The following is a 22,775-nucleotide window of genomic DNA, read 5'->3' as shown; positions in this document are numbered from 1 at the left end:
CCACATCCCTTTTACCTCCTTAAGTTTTGATTGGATTGGAGGAAAATTCAAACACACTCTAGTCAGTTATATTAGGAGCCAATTATATATGTTTTTAGTGTTTGGAAACCCACCCAAGCCTAGGGAGAACATACAAATGCTTTGCAGACAGTGCCTGGCTGGAATCAAACCAAGGACTACAGAGTTGTAAATGAGGAATGCTAATCTTTGCGCCACCATGCTGACAATGGTGTCTTTTGTAAAAGAATGTTTAATATCTTCCTACTCTCTGGTTCTTTACTGAACGTTCAGCCAAACTGTTCCTAAAACATCCCCCCTCCACTAGCCTACTGTACTTCTCATCTCCATAGTCACTACTACACCCCCAATGGATGGAGGTCTTGATGTCTAACTCTAAAAACCCCACTCTTTATATCCTATTTGGAAGGTTCATATCCGAAAATATCTTTTTTGCATGGTCCTGCTATTGGGGCTATTTTAATAACATTTAGCGAAAAAGCCAAATAGTCAAACGCACCTGCTTACCATGTCATGGACAGTAAAAACTTAAACTGCAATAGGTACAGGCATTGGATCCATTATATGGAAACCCGTTATCCAGAAAGTTTGGGGTTATAGGAAGGCCATCACCCACAGACTCCATTAAAAGCAAATAATTCTAATTTTTAAAAATGATTTTCTTTTTCACTGTAATAATAAAACAGTACCTTGAACTTCATCCCAAGATATAATTAACCCTTATTGGAGGCAAAACAATCCTATTTATTTGTAGACTTTATGTTTAGAGATCCAAATTAATTAGGACACCGCCTGAAAGAACTTTGCATGTTCCCATTCTATGTCTGGGTGGGTTAGACTCTAAAAAAACCTACTGCATAGAAAGGTAAATGTAATCCCAATGAAGCAAACCTGGTGTGTATGGGACTTTATTCTAGTTAGCATTATTGATATACAGCACTAGTAACTTTAACTTAGTAATGTGAATGGAAGCTTTTCAGGTTCATCAGCATACAGGAATGACATATCAAATGGTTTCTCTTTTAATAAACTCTACCATCTCCAACAAATTCTTACCAATATTTTCAAGAGTTCGGTCTCTTCACATTCTTCGACCTCTTTATTTAACTTCTCCTTGGTTTTCTAAAAAGTGAAATAGTGTGTTTAATAGGACTTTTCTAATGTTGCACCAGTTAGCAAATTGACTCCAATGCACTGTAATTCATATAGATTAATCAGCATACATCCATGATGAACAAGTGAATGAGTCTCTTATTTATATGTCTATTAGCAGAGTTTATGCTTTGTGCTAGAAATGAGAAAACATGAGTTTATATCAAAGACCTCAGGCCCCAAGCTTCTCAGATCCTCTCCCTGAAAAATAACCGTGGATAATAAACTTACCAAAATGCTTTGAAGTTCCTTAGGAGTGCACTTCAGTTGATACATAAGCATTTCTTGGGCAATGTCCTTTCTGTTTTCAAGTTTATTCATTTTGTCATATGTGTCAGTGTTCAGAACAGACCAACCCAGGATCTGTGTCAGAGCCTGTGAAGAGCCAAGAAAATGACAATGTTATACTTCATCTACATGTATTAACCGAACCATTTCTTATACTCTTTCGATGATTGGCTACTCAACACTTTTACTTTTACCCCCATTACCAGTTCACATTCCTACCCTCAAGGGTTCTGTAGAACTTCACCGCCTCTATTAACAAAATATAAAACAATTAGGTTCTTTACTTCAGTGATTTGTTCATCGTATTCATCAAAGGGCTTTGCATCTTTCCTGTTGTAAAATGTAGCTACTCCCACAATTTCTTCTTTCTTGTTTACAATTGGCAGAGAGAGCACATTTTTAATGGTCCAACCAGTTTCGTCCACGGCCTCCTTCTGCAAAGTCAGTAGAGAGCAACAGTAATTTAGGACAATCATTGTAATGCACATACAGTGCAGATATACATTTCCATTTGAAACATTACATTTCTGATTCATATGCCCCCCAAATTAAAATACCTTAAAATGTGATATTACTATATTACAAATGAAACATTTGTGAGGAAGGAATACATTACCTGAAATTTGAAAAACTCATCTGCTGGTGCGTTCATCATATTGCAAATCTGGAGGGAGATGCAAGAAAATGAATGATAATATTCTTTGAGCACAATATTGGAAAACAATTGTCTTTATTGTAGGGCATAGCCTTAATTGCTATGTGAAAGGTGGGGTGGTGGCTCCCTAGTCTGACACTGGATCCTTTTATTGTGCAATGACCCAATTCTGTGGATTCTGGCAAATGGCAGAGAAGCTGCTGTAAGATGCCACAGACAGTCACTATTTATTGGGCTGGGGGGGGGGGGGCTGTTAAGGCCTCTGTGTACTTGAAATACCAGGGCCCATTTTGAATCACAGTCCAGACCTGATCTGATATATGCTGGCTTTCCATTTGGCACTCTTAAATAAAAAATGTTAGTGCTGGTGTAAATCATCCCCGTCATTGTTTCTTTATATGGTGCCAGCAAGTTAGGCAGCCCTTTATAACAATGTAAACCTTTTTTTCAGAATGTAGTACAAGATACTGTCTTATTATAACAGAGAAAAAGGAAATTATTTGATACATTTAATTATTTAATAAAAATGAATTCTATGGAAGATGGCCTTCCTGTAATATGGATCTTTCTGGATAATGAATCCTATACCTTTATAACAAACAGGGGTCTTACAGTAATTAAGCTGAGTGAATACTAAAGCAGGGGTATAAATTGTAAGCTCTTTTGGGCAGGGCCCTTGCCACCTCTTGTATTGGTTATATATATGCTTTATATGTTACTCTGTATGTCTAATGTATAAAACCCACTTATTGTACAGCGCTGCGGAATATGTTGGCGCTTTATAAATAAATGTTAATAATATAAAACAACATTTTCTGTGATTGCCACAACTTGCTGTGTGTGTGTGCCAAGTCATTGGGACATTGAGCTACCACCAGAGCAGGGCTGAAAGGTACAGGGACCCTAGGCTGCCCAAAGGCAACATCCGCCCTAAACCCCACCACCAGTTGCTTGTTTGACACCACCCACTACCTACTGCAAAATCCACCCCCAACCTGTAATTTGCCACCCCCATCACGCCAGTCCCACCATTCCCAGTGCTCTGTGCAGAGAGTGTTGGGACCTATGCAAAATTCAGCCCCTCCCCTCATTGCATCACGCTCCCCTCATGTTGCACCCTAGGCACCTACCTACCCTGCCTGCAACCAGCTCTGGCCCTTGATTCCATTCCGCATCCTTTTGCAAGGCACCATATACTGTAGGTGCTGAAATCTGCACTGTACCAATATAAATACAGGCTTATGTAGAACTAAGTGCCCCTTCATAACAGCCCTCAATATCTTTAATTAGAAATCAATGTATGAATTATGTGTTTATACTGTAAAATAGAGCAAACACACTTACAAATCCATTTTCGGCAACGTATGTTGGCAACCCACTGACGAGGCTCCAATGATCCTCTGGTGGCGTGCTGCAAGTCAAATATGGAAAATGAAGTACGGCATTTGTTTTTCATTCTGATAAAATAAATTATATATCTTTACAATTTTCTACATTCCACATGAGAAATATATAAGTTACAGCATTTAGCCCTTGAGTTTTTAGTAATTGTTTAACACAAAGGTAAGGATGTCTTACGGGATAACTTTAATTTCTTCTTTTCCGTGCAAAATATAATCAATTATCTTGTAAAAAATGACTTCCTGGGTAAAAAAGAGACATTTGTGAAATTCAGGGTATATTATTTAACATATCAAAAAGGTAACAGCCCCTTTTGGTACTATGATTCTTAAGTTGCAAGTTCCAATCTTACATACCCTTCCATCTGGAGTCTTTGGCCCTTTGTAAGGTGGTACTTCTCCAAGTTTGATTGGCCATTCTTCATAGAACTCCTGCAATTGAGCACATTAATAAAAAATAACATGGAAAGAGAAAGTTATTTGAGTTCTTATATGCAGGTCGGGAAGATAAACTCTGTGAATACCTAATGTTTAAAAGTGATGATTACAGTGAGTGAAAATTCTTTTATCCCTGGTAATGGAGCAGTGGCTAGTAATTGGAAATGTGCAAAATGCGTGATGGCATTATGTTTATTTGCCATGGGTCTATATAGGTGGAAAATAAGGAAGGTTCAGGGAGGGTTACCCCTATCCAATTGTGAGATAAAGGCACTTCTGTAGAAAGCCATCTTTTTGTAGCCTACTCAAATAAAAATGTCACTTTTCATCCTACGGGAGGTTGAAGACTGTACAATCCTCCCTACAAATGCAGAAACATCCAGATTGTTCTTGCTGTTTCGTAAGCCCAGATATAATTCAAGCAAATGCCAGAGGGGCATTTAGATGTTATAGACACTATTTATTGGTCCTGTGGAGGGCTGTTTGGGCCTCTGTGAACTTGAACTGACAAAGCCTATTTCAAGTCTCAGTGTGGGACTTTGTGTAGTGTGGTACCAGATATCATAAAGGTAAAATGGCAGCCCTCAAATGTTTTCCTTAGTTGAGGGCTACTTAATTGGTAGCTTCATGTACTTAGAGAAATCAAGAAGCCTAGTGCTAAAATTGGTACCGTTTTGGAATGTTTTTCCCACAAGTCAATGGTTTCCCGTGACTTTCACAAGCCATCACAAACTGATTGCATGCAGCTATGTCCATCAAATGGACTAATAAAGGGCTACATTTTCACACCCATTAGTAAATCTCATGCTAGTTGGTGTCTTTATGAGGATCAGACATGTCTCACCTTTTCTTTTGTCATGTCCAGCAAACCAACAGAATATCTCTCACAATTCAGATACACCCTGACTGTGTAAAGGGCCTTGTGGAACTGTCTTTCAATATCTGTTAATTCTTCAAACACCTTGTTGGCTGTCCAGAGGAGCACCTATGAAATAGAAAATGAGTCAAAGAAGACAAAGACATAATATAATTATATATAAATGTAAGGGCCTCTGTTGGGGATGGATGTTAACATTAGTGAGAAGGTAAAGTGTTATGTGTTCATAAAGTTGTTACAGGTTTGCAGAGGAGTTGAAAGGAAGCTGGGGGTGGAGCTGAGTAGTGTGTGAGACAGGGACAGAAGCAGTGAGAGGGACAGGAGAGATTCATTGCTGGGAATAAGTGTGTAATGCTTAGAAATAAACAGAGATTCCAGGTCTTATTTTCTGTCTAATTTTGCATTTTATATATTATATGTATACAGAAAATTATGAGCAACAATATCCACTTAAAAGGAAGTATCATTCTAACAAAAATGATACACAAGCAACAATATTATGACGTCTGTGTTGACGCTCCGTTACCTGACTTTTCCTTGTTTCAATATTGTGGAGGTAGTTGATGTGATTGTATTTAAGAACAACGGATATGAAGTTGAGATATTTGTGGAAAACCTGCAAATATAGATAATAAAGAGCTTTGGGAATCCTTGTAGACTACATTTAGTGGTAAAAATCTGACAGGAACACCATGATCAGGAAATGAAGTTGGTATCGGCGGCATCACTAGGGACATCCCCAACTTCTATCTAACACCCATGGGTCCCCCGCTACCTACATTAGTAGTGTATGAATTCCTGCACCGGCTAGTAAAAGTGGGCTCCCTACCAGGCCCCCTGCAAGTCATGGCATCTGCTTTTGGATACTTTATGCCATTGGTTTAAATAGTAGACTAACAAAAAAAAAAAGGTAGTAGTTCAGGCACTAACTGGATCCTCCAAACCATAGTGCTGTTTAATTGTAATTGTGCCTAAAGGATTTCTTGCTAAAATGCTAGCTTTGGTGGCCCTGTATACAAGCAATTCATGTAAAAATTACACTAAATATTGTACTGTTTCTTATTACTGAAAATTACCTCTTCATCCTCTTTTGAAAATTCAGCAGCATTCTGTTTGTTAACAGCCATCATAACAGCCAGGACTTCCTTCCCCTGTAAGATTGGCGCTGCCAGTAAATTTTTTGTAGTGTATCCAGTTTGCTTATCTGCAAAGTCTGAAAAGTGGGTGTTCTGCAATGAAAACAAAACATACATATTTTAGAATATTTGTTCTCCTTTGTAATTAAATATTTGTTTTTCTTTGTAATCAAATGTACTCTTTCAGTTATTATAGAGGGTTTGACAAAAGTTGAACTTTATAGACCAGTGATCTCAGTAAATGTTCTTTATTAATAAACCAGTCAAGTGATCTGGTGACATGGCAACTTGGTATTTATGTACAAAACTACTAATTGTGCAAAGTAAGGCTGTACATTCATAGACAGAATTCTGGGATATTCAACAAACAGCCATAAATAACGCCTAGTCAAGTCAAGTGCAATATGGTGACACGTGAGGATAGCCAATCAGCTTTCTATTAACCAATCACTTAAATCATTATATAGGACCGTGGACCCTATATAACAGACTAACAAACAAATCTGAATGAGTTACAATTCAGGTTGTAGGCCATTTTGGTTTTCTTTTTTGGCCAGCCAGCTTTGGTAGAATTGTTGCACCATGTAAGAACTGGTCTACAACTGGCTGCTGCTCATCTTGTTTGAGCCACAGGAGGCAGTGTGGTTGGGGCCTGGTAGATTATATTGTCTCTTCCTCCTGTGTATTCCCTAGCCCATGCCCATGATCCAGCTCCAGTAGCTCAATTAAAGGGTTATTAAGCCCTTCCTACTCCAACAACCTGTGCTGGATCATTGGCCAAACTGCCTTGTTCAAGCCTTGAGTTCCTCTCCTGAATCCAGTAAGTCCTGTTCCTGCCCTGTCCTTGTTCCTCTGGTTCTGACTCCCCAGTTTTGCCAACCGCCCAGACCAATTTCCTATTCTTCAGAATTGTTTATTAAACCTTTTTGTATTTGCATTATTATTGGGCCTGTGCCCAAGATCACTTCTGGGGGACAACCTGACATCTATGCTTTACAAGCACCCCACATAATCATATGAGCGTATATATCATATCATCACCTGCCTTCTGAGCCTCTACAAGGCTTTTGCAAGTTCTAAGGGTGATAGGTTGGAATATCTGTATTATAAGGATTACTCATAGTCCATGTCATTAGCTCGTTAACAGATTAAATGAAGACATTACTGTAATCAGTGTCAGGTGACTAACCTAGAGATTAAAAAAAAAATGGGAATACCTTCCCTGGGGCTATGGCAAATCATAAGGACAAGCAAAAGCTAAGTGTCTGACTTACTTAATGACTGATCCAATTTGCACTGTTAAGTACCGAGGGATAGAAGATGAACGGCGAGTAATTTGCAGAAAAAGGGGCTGAAAATAGAATCTTCAAACAGTTATTTTGTATGTATCATAGGTAATATGTGCCAAATGTAATGAAACTATTTTTTTAATAACAGATTATTAAAAAACGAAGTATCCAATTAACAGAAATACTTGTTATCTATAAAATATTAATCAAACAATGAAACTGTTAATGAGAACTTGTAGTTGGATTCCCAGTATAAGATTCTGCTGCTTTTAAACTTGGTGACATGGAGATATTTCTATTACACCTGCAGTGCATGGAGGCTTATTACTATTGTATCGGGCTATCAGAATGCTTCTATGTAGTTGGGTCAAAACATGCCAAAATCCACCCTTTTGCACTGTGAGGGAGCACTACAGTCTAAGGCAGGGGTCCCCAACCTTTCTTGCTGATGAGCCACAGTCAAATGTAAAAAGACTTGGAGAGCAACACAAGCACCTTAAAAGTTCATGGAGGAGCCCAATAAGGGCTACGATTGGCTATTAGGCAGCCTCTATGCACACTATCAGCTTACAGGGGGCTTTATTTGGTAGTAAATCTTGTTTTTATTCAACCAAAACTTGCCCCCAAGTCAGGAATTCAAAAATAACTACCTGGTTTGGGGGCACTGAGAGCAACATCCAAGGGGTTGGTGAGCAACATGTTGCCCCTGAGACATTGGTTGGGGAACACTGGCCTATGGGGTTATGTATTAAAAGCCACTAAGTTTGCTCAGGAGCAGTAACCTATAGCAACCAAGCAGCAGGTAGAAATTAATGATCACCTGTTTAAAAGCAAACATCTTATTGGTTGCTATGGGTTACTGCTACTGGGCAAACTTTTATTACATATAGAAGGTAAGTACACTGACTGTCTTGAACAGATGTTGCAAAATAGGGATATGCGCAATGCAGCTACACTGTGCTGTTTGGGCAGGCAGTTACAGAGGTGATAAAAAAACATTGACAAAGTGTAAAAAAAATGTATACATGTTTATATGGGGTGCCTTGATTGTAGGTAATTTTGCTCAGGTAAGCAACACAACAGAAGTATCTTTAGGGCTCATACTCACAAGTGTTTTTTATACCATAGACGAGCACCTACTCCATTCACGTTTTATCACATTTTTTAGATGCAATATGCTGCATTTTTGTGTGCTTGACACGTGTTCGTAATTTAGCAGAATAGAGGGTTACTTTTGGAACTGACAAAAACGCACTTAGCTGTATTTTAAAATTGGATATAAACACAATATATGCATTTTTAGCACGCTGGTAAGTATGAGCCCTTAGATGTTCCCAGATAAATTAGTGCAGTTGGATTATTTTTCCCTTGGGAAAGAACAGAAATGTAGAATTGGTTCCCACTGGAATTATGCTCTATGATGTTGGTGGAGTGGCTTAGCATTGTGCAATGATAACTTTTAACTAAATCCTGAAAAATCCTGAAATCCTGAAATCCATTTTGTGATGTTAAAAATATGAAAAATAATAGCACTAATAAAATGTGTGCAAAGGAGCCCCATATTTGATTGGTTTCTCTAAAAGACTAATTTTTAACTTGCGTGGAGTCCGACATGGGTCATGTGTATGGATCACTTCCTTCTGGCTAATATATATATATACAGAAAAGAACAGAGCACACCCTAATAGTAATCAAATGCCCCAGGTGCTTGCAAAAACCATGTATATAGCAAGACAATGAGCCGCACACGCAGGGACTTTGTTAGAAAACAAATTTTTTTTTAATGAAAACAATCCAACGTTTCGAGCACCAACTGTGCTCTTCCTCAGGGACAAACCAAGGGAGGAAGAGCACAGTTGGTGCTCGAAAACGTTGGATCGTTTTCATTAAAAAATGTTTTGTTTTCTAACAAAGTCCCTGCGTGTGCGGCTTATTGTCTTTCTATATATATATATATCAGTCCTTATAGTGTATAGAATTAGGAGTAGAGTTTCCTCTCCTCAAATTGAATCTCCTGATCAGTAAATTTTAACTAAAGCATTCAGAAATCAGTCAGTTTTGATACAGAATTTGTAGCTGTTGGACATTATTTGTGTGACCTATAATAGGCCACTTGTTTATCTTTCAATAGAAAGTTCAGTCTGTACCTTTACTGCCTGCTATGGCCTATGCTAGAAAAGGGTTTATAAGAAGTGGTATAGCATCTTCAAGGTAGAGTGGAGGCACCTTAAAAATAGGTCTGTGGGAACTTGCAGTTCAAACAAAAAGTACAAAACAGTTCTAATACCCCATAAGGGATGTTCATGCATAGTACCTCTAACTGTTATCAGGCTTTAGTGTAGGAACTAATTAAGGCTCATGTACATCCACAAGTGTAGTTGCATTCCCTGCACTTTCCCCGCATGTTGCATGCAAAACCACTTTCATTAAAGGTACTTGTATAACAAACTTGGCATAGCTCAGTCCTTCCTGCCTCCCATTCTGAATTGAGCACAGTTGAACCAATTCAGGCAGAGGAACCCTGGAACTGCCGAATGGTCCGGAGGTGGTGGTTCCCTCAGCACCCACGGCACAGTTCAGTTGCACGGAGAGAATAGTGTGCACACACCACCTGAAATGGCTCCCACATAGACTTTGAAAACATGTGTCACAACTGGCCTGATTTCCAACGTAGCACACATACAGTTGCATTAATTTTTGATCAGGAGCAGGCCCAGCACAATTGCACCAAGAGCATAGCCCCTTTGTGACTGCAATGATGCTGGATTTCTGGGAAAAAAACATGGCAATTGAGGTTGAGTTTGCACTTTGTCCCTTATTAAATAACATCAATTCAATTCCGCCCTGCTGCTTCTGTGTAAGGTATTCCACTATCACATTGCTGCACCATTGTCTTGTAGGAAAAAGGTCTAATATCAGGTCCTCCCTCTCTAATCAAACCCCGCTGTTCATTTAAAGACCACAGCAGATATCAATTCAATTAACTGATGGGTAAAATAAAGAAACTGACAGCTTTCCTGGACCGATTTCATGTAATTAAGTTAATGAAGTTCAACATTTGATATCGGTAAGCCCTCACAGGAAAAGCTTCTCTGGAAGCACAAGCAGAGAAGAGAAAGTTTGTGTGGGTGTTACTATAGGGTAAATGTTTTTATTAATATTATTACTCTTTATCTTTAAATGAATAACAACAACATGACTACACAATAGCCCAAGCACCTCTTGGATAGAAGTACAGAATGGTATTATGGATACCGCAAGGCTTTAACCACCACTAATACCCATTTCTAATTGGTATCACTTAAGGGAGGGAGGATTACAAAAAGTAGCTATCTATATGTATAAGGTAAGGTGTTTTTGAGAGACTCAAAGATTGGACACCAGAATTCTTGTAAAAAATGAACCTAAGACAGTCAAATAGCATAAACAGAAAAGGGAAAAGAGTGCTAAAAAATAATGTGAGTGGAGTTGAGGTGCTCTGTGTGTTAAACCAATCAGCGAGGTAAATACAGTACAGGTATCGGACCCCTTATCCGGAGACCCATTATCCTGAACGTTCCAAAAAAAAAAAAAAAGCCCATCTCCCATAGACTTCATTTTAATCAAATAATTCACATTTTTAAAAATGATTTCCTTTTCTCTGTAATAATACCACTGTGTCTTGTACTTGATTCTAACTAATACATGTATATAATTCATCCTTATTGGAGCCAAAACAATGCTTTGGGTTTAATTACTGTTTAAATATATTTAGTAGAAAGACGCCTTATCAGGAAAACCCCAGGTCCCGAGCATTCTGGATAACAGGTCCCATACCTGTATATGCTAATAAAAGGTACCACTAGCAGAATCCATTTGCTAGCATACATTCAGCTGAACCATCCAAACAATGGAATTGTAGGACAGAGAATGAAGGCTAACCTCCACTGTCGACTTCCATCAGGTGAAAAAGGAGAACTCTGCGAATACCATTGTACACCAATACTTTTCTGGGGCCTGGACTTCTGTTACAACACTTTTAAAGCTGTAACTTCCTACAGGTCACCAGAAAAAATAACAGTGAAGGGATAAGGCTGAAAGGCTGGGTCTGGAACCAGTTGACAGTAGCCATGCCAACGGTTAAGGACAGGGAAAGTAAAGAGATGGGGGTTTTTTACTAATTTTGGCAGCACTACAAATGTCTGCTTGGGCAAAGGCTAATGGGCAATGAAGGTTTAAATGGGCCGTTGGTGCCAAAAGTTCGTCATGCAAAACTCATTACTATAGCTTAGTATGAAGCTATGAAGTGAACCGTGGTAGTCATGTTTCATATATTTTAATACCTACTCAGAAAAGGACTAAGAAGTAAATAGAAATCTTACAAGGAGCTTTGTTTGACTTGGAGTTAAATGAAAATTATGTAGCCACTATAATGCCTTAGAGCCATTGTTTTGCAGCTATATATCCTAGAATATCAGCTATAGGGCTATATTCAGCTCTAGGGGATATTCATGATGATGATGATGATGAATCTCAATACTACTCCAAGGGAATTGCTATTAAAAGTTCAGTTTTTCCTTCCTAAGCAAGAACTTTGTCTCATACCAAATATAAAATGGTTTTGTTAATAGTGTAAACAATAATATGAGAAGTCAGCATGAACAGGCCCTTACTGTTATAACCAGAACTGGTGTATAGGGAGAGGTTAAAGAAAATAATCCTTTACTGCTTGGCCTCTAAGTACTTGTTGATCTTAAGAGCCTCCTGAGCCGCTGATTATATAATCATTGTTGGACTTTCAACCAACAGAAGCGAATATGGCAAGTTTAATATCTGCAAACTTTATAGTTATGAATCAGGTTCATTTAAGTTTTTTCAGACTTTACAGGGGGTTACACTTACTGAAAAACTTGTGAAGGTATTTTAGAGTCAAGCTGCTTAATTTGGGGGCGTAAATCCCCCTTAAGTTGGACCAGTGTTTAGTAAACCTCTTTAAGGTATATTATAATTAGCTTCTTCTGACTAAAATTATCGTCTAGAAGGACAATAAGAGCACAGGTTGCCCAAGCCCCACTATTGAACCACCATAGTACAGCATGACAGACTCATTTGTCCATTGGGGTGAATAGTGTTCCTCTGCAACATGTTATAAGGGGAATATTTATCATGCTGTGTAAAAAGTGGAATAAAACATTACCAGTGATGTTGCTCATAGCAGCCAATCAGATGCTTAGCTTTGATTTTCTAACTGTTGAAATCGAATTGCTGATTAGTTGCCCTGGGCAACATCACTGGTAATTCTTCACTCCACTTTTTACAGGGTATGATAAATATACCCCCTAGTGTATTGTGCAAATACAGGCCTGTTCTTCTAGGATACATTTAACAGATATATGAAAAGATTGCTGTTTTGAACATCCATGCATAATTTCATGACTTTGTAGGGCAGAAAATCAGAACTCACCCCACATCTCACCCAACTTGGCTTTCAGGACCAATAGGCCCTCTCTCTATCACCCTAACTGATCATCAGGCAGGTCCCATCAGTAACAACCCAAAGGTTCAGCAGCCCCTTTAACAGTAATGACCTGTGCCTTCAAAGTTGCCCACAGCAGGTCCCCATCTTCTAATCCTGTTAGGCCTTGAGTGTCAGCGACATTGCACATGCTCATTGTATCCGTTGTGTTCTGATGCAATGGTTTCTGTGGTGCCTGGTACTATGAATCTGAATTAACTACTAATTAACTGTGTAATGTGAATTCTATATAATTGATAAACGATATATTATGTTGTTTGTCCCAAAGCTCAAATAAGTGACAGCAGCCCAGAGCATGATGTAAAATCAGCAGAAATTAAGATCGGGAGCTACTGGGAAGAAATTTGTTAAGATCTTAAGAAACGTTTGAAGTCTGAGCTAGTGCTGAGCTGGTACAGAAGCTCAAAACATTAAGGGGCTTATTTATGTAGAGCAGAGCAGGGTGCAAAGTGCAAAACACAGGCACAATGTTTTCTGTACTTGGCACCCTGCCCCACTCATGAGATCACCTCCCTTATTAAATACAACACAGGTACATCGGTACATCGGTACATCGGTGTATTCTTGTCCCCCCCCCCAGCTTGTGCCTGGCAGACATCAGTACAGGGCTGAATTGTGCAGTGACTTGCACCTCAAGTTCTAGAGCACTATAGGGCAAAAAATCAAGGTTCCTCGTGCTCATATATAGTGCATATGTGTTGCTTGGGTGTATCCTTTCTACTCAATGCTACAGAATCTTTATGACAGTGTATATTTTGTATGTATTGTAATGATTGTCCCCCTGCTTGTACTATGACTGTCCTGTAAAAAATGTTCAGTATTTAGTAGTGCTACATAAAGATATGCATACGTAGAAACAAACTTTCTTTATATACTGACAATTTTTACCATTCAGAAAGCATGTTCTGTGTTTTACAGAACAATACAAGAGGGGTGCTATTCCTGTTTACACGTCTGTATGTACTCATTCCTGGGGTAACAGTAGTTGCTGAGTTTATATGTACAGCCGTTTGACACATGAATGTGCTGCACATCCTTTGGATTTCTCCTTGATCTTTGCTTTTGTAATCAGCCTTATGAATTTAGCAGGATTATCCTCTAGCTCGCCATTTGTTGCCAACGCTGAGCCTTAACCCACAGTGACAGCAGCAACTTCAAGCATCGTGACAGCAGATTTTTATTTTCATGCGGACTTCTATACTATATTCTGTTCTGTACATATATGTATTGATTTACATTCCGGGGAAACCATTATCAGTAGCACTATAATCCCTATAATCACAATATTTTTAAAAAAAATGTTTACTGCCAAATTGGATTACTAAATTAACAGTTTGAGACATATTTGGAAAGGGGACGGGCTTGGGGGTTGCACTAATAGTTCTCTCCCACTTGGTAATGTGTAGTCATTTTACACTGAAATGAGCATTCTTCTTGTGACAAACTAATACGGATATATGTTGATTTATTGCCATGGTATAATACTGTAATAATAATGCTATGCGTTGAATGTGAGTAAAGGTTTAAAGGTGAAAAAGTACTGGATACTGTGGCCTAAACCTGCAGAGGGTAAGCATCCAATTCATTTTAGTGTTCCTGAAAGGCTTGTTGTAGGGAGACATTGGTGCCCACTGTTATAGCTCAGTGTTTCTTGGGCACATGTCGTAGTGATAATGCACCTTAACAGTCAATTGGGTTCAGGGTTTTAAGCTGACAGTTAGCCTGTGTTGCAGGGTGCAGAGGTGACTTCATCTGGGTAGTGGGCAGCATGCAGGATCAGCCTAATGGGCTCATTTGTAAAGAAATGGCCATGAAAGGCAGAAAGAGATGATACACCGTTTGCAAATCAATCCAAACTAAAAGTCTGCACCCTAATATGATAAGGACCAGGGTACAACTAAGCAAGTAAGATTTTCTGCTTTTTCAACATCTACCCTTCTACACAATATATAGCAAGAGGTTGTTGTTTGGGTAAATGGACTTGGGCAAATCTTAACTCATTTTACTACATAACCCATAGATGATAATATTTGTAAGTTCATATTCTCACTTTGAAACTCAATCTGTACAATTAAAAAGAATTTTTAGAAGGCAACATGGAAGCTTTTGGTCACTTTGCCACTTACCTTTTTCACATCAGGAACATTAAAGGATTTCTTAGTGTGAGCAACCCATCCCACAATCCCAATGTCCAAAGGGAACACAATTTCACTTTCAGGAGCTACTAAGTTGTCTTCAAATTTCGAGCTCTTTGTAACATTGAAGAGCCTCGTAGCCAGCTCTGGGATACCGTTTCGTGACCGGAATCCAAACATGCTACAACAGTCTGCTTGCAGCAGATATGCCATCCTCTGAAGGACTTTGTGAACAGTCTTCTCCATGTTACAGTCATCCTGGATTTCTTTTATCAGCTCTAACAATATGTCTGCCTCTTCTATCTTGGTCATCTCACGAAATGAAACGCCATCTTTTAAAACCAATTCTTTGCTGTTAAACAGAGCCCCAACAGTTTCACTTCGAAGTTTTTTGTCAAAGTATTCCTTGGCAAACTGTGGGTTGTTTTCTAGATATTTCTCAATATCTTCTTTCTTCATCTCACCCATTTTTGTAGAAACTCAAAGGTTTAACATAAATTCAACAACACATGCTTTTGCAATAATAAAGTTGCGTGATGGAAAGTCTGCCTTCATGCAGCAATGTCCATGATGTACTTTATGGTCATGATCTTTGCAGGTATTCTGAAGCTTCCAAATCCTTGTGAACCCTCTTGCTTGAGATCTGACAGAAGGCACTGGCTTAGTGTCTTCTTAGTGCTGGATTCTGAAGACTGCTAATTAAACAGATGTCAGGACACTAAACCAATGGCATGCTCTTAGCTCATAAATCCCAGGAGAATCATTGCAGACAAACCAATCCATTTTAGAGACCCAAGTGTGGCTATTTGTAAGAATCTAATATAGAATGTGCCTTTTTGTTGGTTTAATTCATAGCTTACATGTGAGCTGAGTCTGGGCTGCTGTTTATGAATGAAAGACATTATCATGTATTAAATAGTAAAAGCCAATGTGGAAGAAACATGGTGTGAAATTTGTAGCTATTGTGACATCCAGTTTTATCCTACTTAGGTGGCAATTAGGACATATTTTACAAGATTTAAGAGGCAACTTGCACCTGCAAGAGTAGCATTTACTGTGATGAAAAAAGTAACATATGACAGCAGTAGGCCAAGAAAGGGGGCAGGAGGCATTGGTGTCCAAAAATGTTTTCTTTCTTCTTAACTGAGTCTATAAGGTTTTTTGGGGGTGGGTTTAAAAAGTCCCACTATCCACCTACTAATTCCAATTCCATCCATGATAAGTCTTTATCATGGCTTACAAAGAATGACTTACAAATGCCTTCTCGCAACCTTCAGAGCCCTCCATTCCAGAGCATCTCACTACATCTCTTCTATAGTGTCTCCATACATTCCTGGTCGACTTCTGTGCTCCTCTCAGAGCCACCACTTGGTTGCACCCCCACTACTACTGCTGTTTCCTTCCTTAAACTTTTTTGTTTTGCTACTCCTTATATATGGAATGCCACCCCTGAATCCTCTGGAGAGAATCCTCCCTCAGACTCCCTAAACTCAGAACCACCTCTTGGAGCACTCGCACAGCACCTGAACTGGCACTTATATTGCAGTGTCACCTGTAACCTGCAGCACTAACTACCCTTCCATTTGTGTCTGTAAGTTACCCCCCCCATCCGTACTGTAAGTTCTAAGGGGCAGGGAACTCCATCCTCTTGTCACTTGGCTCTGTGAAACCTTTATCTGTACTTTTTATTTATTTGTATTTATTGATCTGTTATTGTAATGACCCCCTGTTTGTTGCATTCATGTATTGTTCTGCTGTACAGTGCTGTGTACATGTAGAAATAACAACACTTTTTATACATAGTCCCATTCATTTCCGAATTTCCTGAATTTTATTGCTAATCGCTTGCCGAAAATAATGCAATATGCCTCCTACCTGTGCCTGCACCCAAATGAATAAAAATAAGTTCGGGCGCAGGCACATCTAGCGGATATTGGCTACATGTTCCTGCACCAGAGCATACTTCATTCATTCGGGTGCAGACACAGTTAGGAGGCGTATGGCGCTATTTTCGGCAATCGATTTTCGGCTTGCCGAAAATATACGCCAGACACCACGTCTGACATTAGCCTTAGCTCAAATTCACAGGTGTGACTATTCTAGGTTTGCTGGCTGTCAGCTGGCTCCTGGGCAAAATGCTCTCCATATCCCTATATACATTTTTATCTGCCAGCAAATCTGAGCATTCTTGTATTGTGGATACCATAATGTGGGCAGCACCAAACCTTAAGGCAAATATGGTTTTATAAACAGAAGGCTTTATATTGGAGCATTACGCTGTGCAGAACCTACACACATTCACACTGTATCATTTTGAGTAGGTGAATAATAGTAGCGTTTTCATTATGGTGCTTTGGTGGTACATAAAGTTTATATAATATTAGAAAGACCTCATTTTTAAGTGTTCTCATAAAGGCATTGTTTCCCTTTGTATTCATTTTTCTGTTTCAATAGTTTTATTTAATTTTTCATTTTATAAACGTATACAGAAAAGAAAAAATGGTTAATTGTACATTTTTACTTATACAATATTGATGTCAATATTGCATTCACCGTATATGTCCATTTTCCACTTTGTGCATATTCTGTGGAAGTTTCCAGCGCATCCATTAACACATAGGGGTTAAGGGGTATTCATTTTTAGTATGACATACAGTAAAGATTGATATCCTGAGAGAATCTGCAATTATTTAGCTTTTAATTCAGTAGCTCGTCCGTTTGCAACAGGTTGCTAGGGTCCACATTATCCAGCAAACCAGAAGCGGTGTGAATAAGAGTCTGGAATATGAATAGGAGAAGCCGTAGTAGAATGATAAGGAGCAAAAAGTAACAACACCAATAATATTGTAGCCTCACAGAGAAATAGTTCTTTGGCTGCCGGGGTCAGTGACCCCCATTTGAAAGCTGCAAAGAGGCAGAAGAGGAAGGCAAATGATTTAAATTATAAAAAACCAAGCCCAGTTGGAAAGTTGATAAAAACTGCTTATTGTATATCAAGTTAAAGGTGAACTACCCCTTTTAAATTAAATGTTTTGTTTTTGAGCCTTCAAAAAACTGATAAAGATCTGTCTAACACATGAAGCAGATTAAGCTTTAGGGAAACATGAATTTTGTGGCTCCTGAACTGAATGTTTTGAATCAAGCTCGTGCCCGGCAGATTATATAAATCACAGAGATGTGTTTAACTTCACCACCTTGCTAATTCTTTTACCAGGAATGATCAGAAGCGCCCAGATTGCTTCAACCGGGACAATAAATGACTAATACAAGATATGATTTCATAACCATACAAATCGTATTGTGTGCATGATTGTGCGCTTCTCTGGCAAATGTTTAACAGGTGTTGTTCACGTGGAACAGCCTGACAAATATTGACTGAGAGGCACCATGAAATGCCTGGGCACTGAGGAAAACAAATCTTTCCTATAGATAAATAAAACCAGTCCAAGGAGCGCTGTCTGTTAAAGTAGCTTACTTACTCTGGCACGTAACTTTAGTCACGTAATGTTTAGGTAGACCACAGTTAGGGGGGTTAGTCGCTATAATGCTGCTTCTATTGCAAAATTATCATGGCCATGAAAACTGAAAAAACTATGTGGCACTGATGAAGGATGTTACCCCACATAGTCAGTATCAGACTGGATCACCAGGGGACCAGAAAAACTCCTAGTGGGGTCAGTTGTCAGTGGGTTCTTCTGCTTACCCACCCATGGGGCCTTGTATGTCTATATCTTGATCATTAACCATTTCTTTATGGGCCTGTAGTCTACGCTTTCTTGGGGGCCCCTTGCATCCAAGTTAGTGAACATAGTATTAATGAACATAGTGCTAATGAACAAAGTATTAATGAACATAGTGCTAATGAACAAAGTATTAATGAACATAGTGCTAATGAAACCTGAGCATTGGGACAGCAGGCAACAATGATGATTATGAATAAAACTATACGGAAATATGGGAATAACCCAGTATAATAAATAGTTGGGTACAGCAAATATAAGCATATTTTAATTACAACTGCACAGTTTGGGAACCTCTACCCTGGTTAAAGGATAGTAACTTAAAGTTATTAGAACTAGTATAAAGGTGCTAATAGTTTGCATTTGTCCTAACTGCAGCGATCCTTCTTTTGAGGGGTTTCTTAAACTCTTCTACCATAAGCAGCAGGTAATAGGTAATGGGAGCTGTTCTAGGATTGAGGATTTCAAAGTTTACGCATTCATTCTGCATTTTTATTCATTCAGTTCATGCTTTTTTCATCCACGAAAACTGTACAAATTTGAATTTCGATATAATGTATAATAATAATAATATATATAATATAATGTCAGCAAAGCTAAAATGGCATGGTTTCTCCCAAAAAGGAGATAGTGGTAACAGCATATATAGTTGTATATGAATGAATAGATAGGTCTGTATAGATATATACAGTATGTGCACTGGGGTTCATTTGGAGGGGGGTTGAACTAATTTTATCATGCATCTTTGTAAATACAACCCCTAAGATGTTTCATAGGTGATTAGTAAATGCCGAATGGCTTCTATATGTAACTCGACCTGTCGCCAGCCTTGTAGATCATCAGGTTACATCAGAAAAGCAAACTACTCCCTCAGTGTTTCTACTCAGAATGAGCATAGCAGCACAGATACTGGGGGCTGGTTGGTGTAGATGCAACATAGGCAGTACTTTCAGTCCCGGTGGTTATAAAGGTTATTATAGGTATAAGCCCAGGTCCCTGGATAATAGGTCCAAGTATTAACGTTATTAACCAGGGGTTAACTAGGGGTAGGCAGAAGAGGCAGCTGCCTAGAGCGCAACGATTGGGGGGCGCCAGGCAGCCTCTCCTGCCTACCCCTAGTCCGCTCTCTTTAGTCATTGCCCCCGCCGCTTGTCCTTACGTGGTGGGGGCAATGATCCATCGAATCACAATGCGAACCCCGCCCCCCCCCGCGTTCAACATGCGCCAAAGGGGGGGGGGAAGGTGCAGGGACGAGGTGGCCGACCGGGTTGCCTAGGGCGCCCTGTCAGCTTGGCCCGCCCCTGTTATTTGTACATTGACCATTGTGGGCAAAAATAATGCATTGCAGGTATTAGTGATGCGCAGGTCAGGAAAAACTCAACCCACACCTGACCTTAACCCGCAAAACCTTAACCCTCACCCGACCCTAACCTGCAAAACCTTAACCCACACCCGACCCTAACCCGCAAAACCTTAACCCACACCCGACCCTAACCCGCAAAACCTTAAACCCACACCCGACCCTAACCCGCAAAACCTTAACCCACACCCGACCCTAACCCGCAAAACCTTAACCCACACCCGACCCTAACCTGCAAAACCTTAACCCACACCCGACCCTAACCTGCAAAACCTTAACCCACACCCGACCCTAACCCGCAAAGCTTAACCCACACCCGACCCTAACCCGCAAAACCTTAACCCACACCCGACCCTAACCCGCAAAACCTTAACCCACACCCGACCCTAACCCGCAAAACCTTAACCCACACCCGACCCTAACCCGCAAAACCTTAACCCACACCCGACCCTAACCCGCAAAACCTTAACCCACACCTGACCCTAACCCGCAAAACCTTAACCCACACCCGACCCTAACCCGCAAAAGCTTAACCCACACCCGACCCTAACCCGCAAAACCTTAAACCCACACCCGACCCTAACCCGCAAAACCTTAACCCACACCCGACCCTAACCCGCAAAACCTTAACCCACACCCGACCCTAACCTGCAAAACCTTAACCCACACCCGACCCTAACCCGCAAAAGCTTAACCCACACCCGACCCTAACCCGCAAAACCTTAACCCACACCCAACCCTAACCCGCAAAACTTTAACCCACACCCAACCCTAACCCGCAAATCCTTAACCCACACCCGACCCTAACCCGCAAAATCTTAACCCCCACCCGACCCTAACCCGCAAAACCTTAACCCACACCCGACCCTAACCTGCAAATCCTTAACCCACACCCGACCCTAACCCGCAAATCCTTAACCCACACCCGACCCTAACCTGCAAATCCTTAACCCCCACCCGACCCTAACCCGCAAAACCTTAACCCACACCCGACCCTAACCTGCAAATCCTTAACCCACACCCGACCCTAACCTGCAAAACCTTAACCCACACCCGACCCTAACCCGCAAAAGCTTAACCCACACCCGACCCTACCCCGCAAAACCTTAACCCACACCCAACCCTAACCCGCAAAACTTTAACCCACACCCAACCCTAACCCGCAAATCCTTAACCCACACCCGACCCTAACCCGCAAAACCTTAACCCCCACCCGACCCTAACCCGCAAAACCTTAACCCACACCCGACCCTAACCTGCAAATCCTTAACCCACACCCGACCCTAACCCGCAAATCCTTAACCCACACCCGACCCTAACCTGCAAATCCTTAACCCCCACCCGACCCTAACCCGCAAAACCTTAACCCACACCCGACCCTAACCCGCAAATCCTTAACCCACACCCGACCCTAACCTGCAAATCCTTAACCCACACCCGACCCTAACCCGCAAATTCATAACCCACACCCGACCCTAACCCGCAAATCCTTAACCCACACCCAACCCTAACCTGCAAATCCTTATCCCACACCCGACCCTAACCTGCAAATCCTTAACCCACACCCGACCCTAACCCACAAAACCTTAACCCACACCCGACCCTAACCCACAAAACCTTAACCCACACCCAACCCTAACCCACAAAATGTTGCCATTGTAGGACCCGCACCCAACCTGTATTGATGTCTTTCCGCTCTGCAGGGTCGCTCCTGCCATAAGGCAAAGTGAGAACCTTGCCTCAGAATGCAGAGAGCGGCTAGTTACCAGGAGTGACAAAAAGCCGCTTCTGGTAACTTTATGAGCTGAATTTCCCATTTGGAATTTGTCTCTTTTAGTGCAACAGTGCTCTCTGAACTAGTAACGCAGCCCCTCTTCCCAGAACCCACTCCGGTGTGGGTGAGGTAAGTGTGGAGCAGGTAAGGGGGGCAGCCAGAAACACTGCTGCCGCTCTGTACACTAATTCTGCATGTGGCTTAGGTTCCAGAACAGTAACATTTTAGAAGCGGGGGAAGATTGTACTTTCCCAGTCTAACCCACTCCAAACCTGAACCCACAATGGTCGCCCAATTTTCAACCCTGAAATTTATGATCACCGGGCCCACAAATGACATAAAAACCCTGTGGCCAGAGAAAATGCTAGTCTGCTGTCCCCAACTTTAGCATGCACTGACTGGTCTGGCATTTACACATTGGGTGGATTTGGGCTGCCATGTCTGTATACTAAAATCAGCAGAAGATCAACATTTTCTCTGCCAGTGAATTTACACCAGTGGAAAAAATGCCTTTTGGGAAAAGGCTTGTTGTGACCAGAGGTAAGTACATAGCTTCCTTTATGTATTGGGCCTATAGTGATCGATATTGCACAACTGAATTCACTTGCAATGAATAGGGTTTTCCTTGTTTCTGTAGCTCATTATACACAGTTCCCTAGCTGCCTCTGGAATGGGCTTCAGGATGAGAGCTCTCTCTGTCGGGGAGATGGATTTGTGCCAAAATAATTTCATCCATACGAAGACCAAAGTAAAACTCTGTTTTGGTAGATCCCAACCCCCTCAGTACACACAGGTTTCTATTTTTCTACAGCACAGCATTAGCTATGGGATGGCTGGGGGGGTTCGGACAAATAAAAGCTCAGGTCAAAGTACACAGCTTGATCTTATGCAATTTTGTTGAAGTGGGACCTCATCCAGTTGGGACTGGAAATATTAGCAAATCAAAATATAGCTTTTTTTACCTTGTTCTGATGTTATGAAACAGTGATAGTGCCGAG

At 40.6% G+C, this 22,775-nt stretch overlaps 1 protein-coding gene across 1 annotated transcript in view; it reads right to left on the bottom strand.

Annotated features, from left to right (window-relative positions):
- pde6c (phosphodiesterase 6C) overlaps positions 1 to 15,564 on the bottom strand; it is a 33,341-nt gene extending 17,777 nt beyond the window's left edge. The window contains exons 1-11 of the mRNA XM_002937184.4: positions 14,895 to 15,564; positions 5,905 to 6,057; positions 5,355 to 5,444; positions 4,796 to 4,936; positions 3,871 to 3,945; positions 3,692 to 3,756; positions 3,458 to 3,524; positions 2,075 to 2,122; positions 1,743 to 1,892; positions 1,402 to 1,545; positions 1,075 to 1,140 (exon numbers count right to left, since the gene is read on the bottom strand). Of these exons, the coding sequence (XP_002937230.1) occupies positions 1,075 to 1,140; positions 1,402 to 1,545; positions 1,743 to 1,892; positions 2,075 to 2,122; positions 3,458 to 3,524; positions 3,692 to 3,756; positions 3,871 to 3,945; positions 4,796 to 4,936; positions 5,355 to 5,444; positions 5,905 to 6,057; positions 14,895 to 15,371 (1,476 nt within the window). The 5' untranslated portion in view covers positions 15,372 to 15,564. The remainder of the gene's footprint in view (positions 1 to 1,074; positions 1,141 to 1,401; positions 1,546 to 1,742; positions 1,893 to 2,074; positions 2,123 to 3,457; positions 3,525 to 3,691; positions 3,757 to 3,870; positions 3,946 to 4,795; positions 4,937 to 5,354; positions 5,445 to 5,904; positions 6,058 to 14,894) is intronic.
- Between the last annotated feature and the right edge of the window lie 7,211 nt (positions 15,565 to 22,775).

The sequence above is a fragment of the Xenopus tropicalis genome, chromosome 7, assembly GCF_000004195.4.
Source record: "Xenopus tropicalis strain Nigerian chromosome 7, UCB_Xtro_10.0, whole genome shotgun sequence".
Classification (NCBI taxonomy): Eukaryota; Metazoa; Chordata; class Amphibia; order Anura; family Pipidae; genus Xenopus; species Xenopus tropicalis.
Note: the sequence above shows the minus strand (reverse complement) of the source record. Positions and strands in the feature narration are given on the sequence as shown.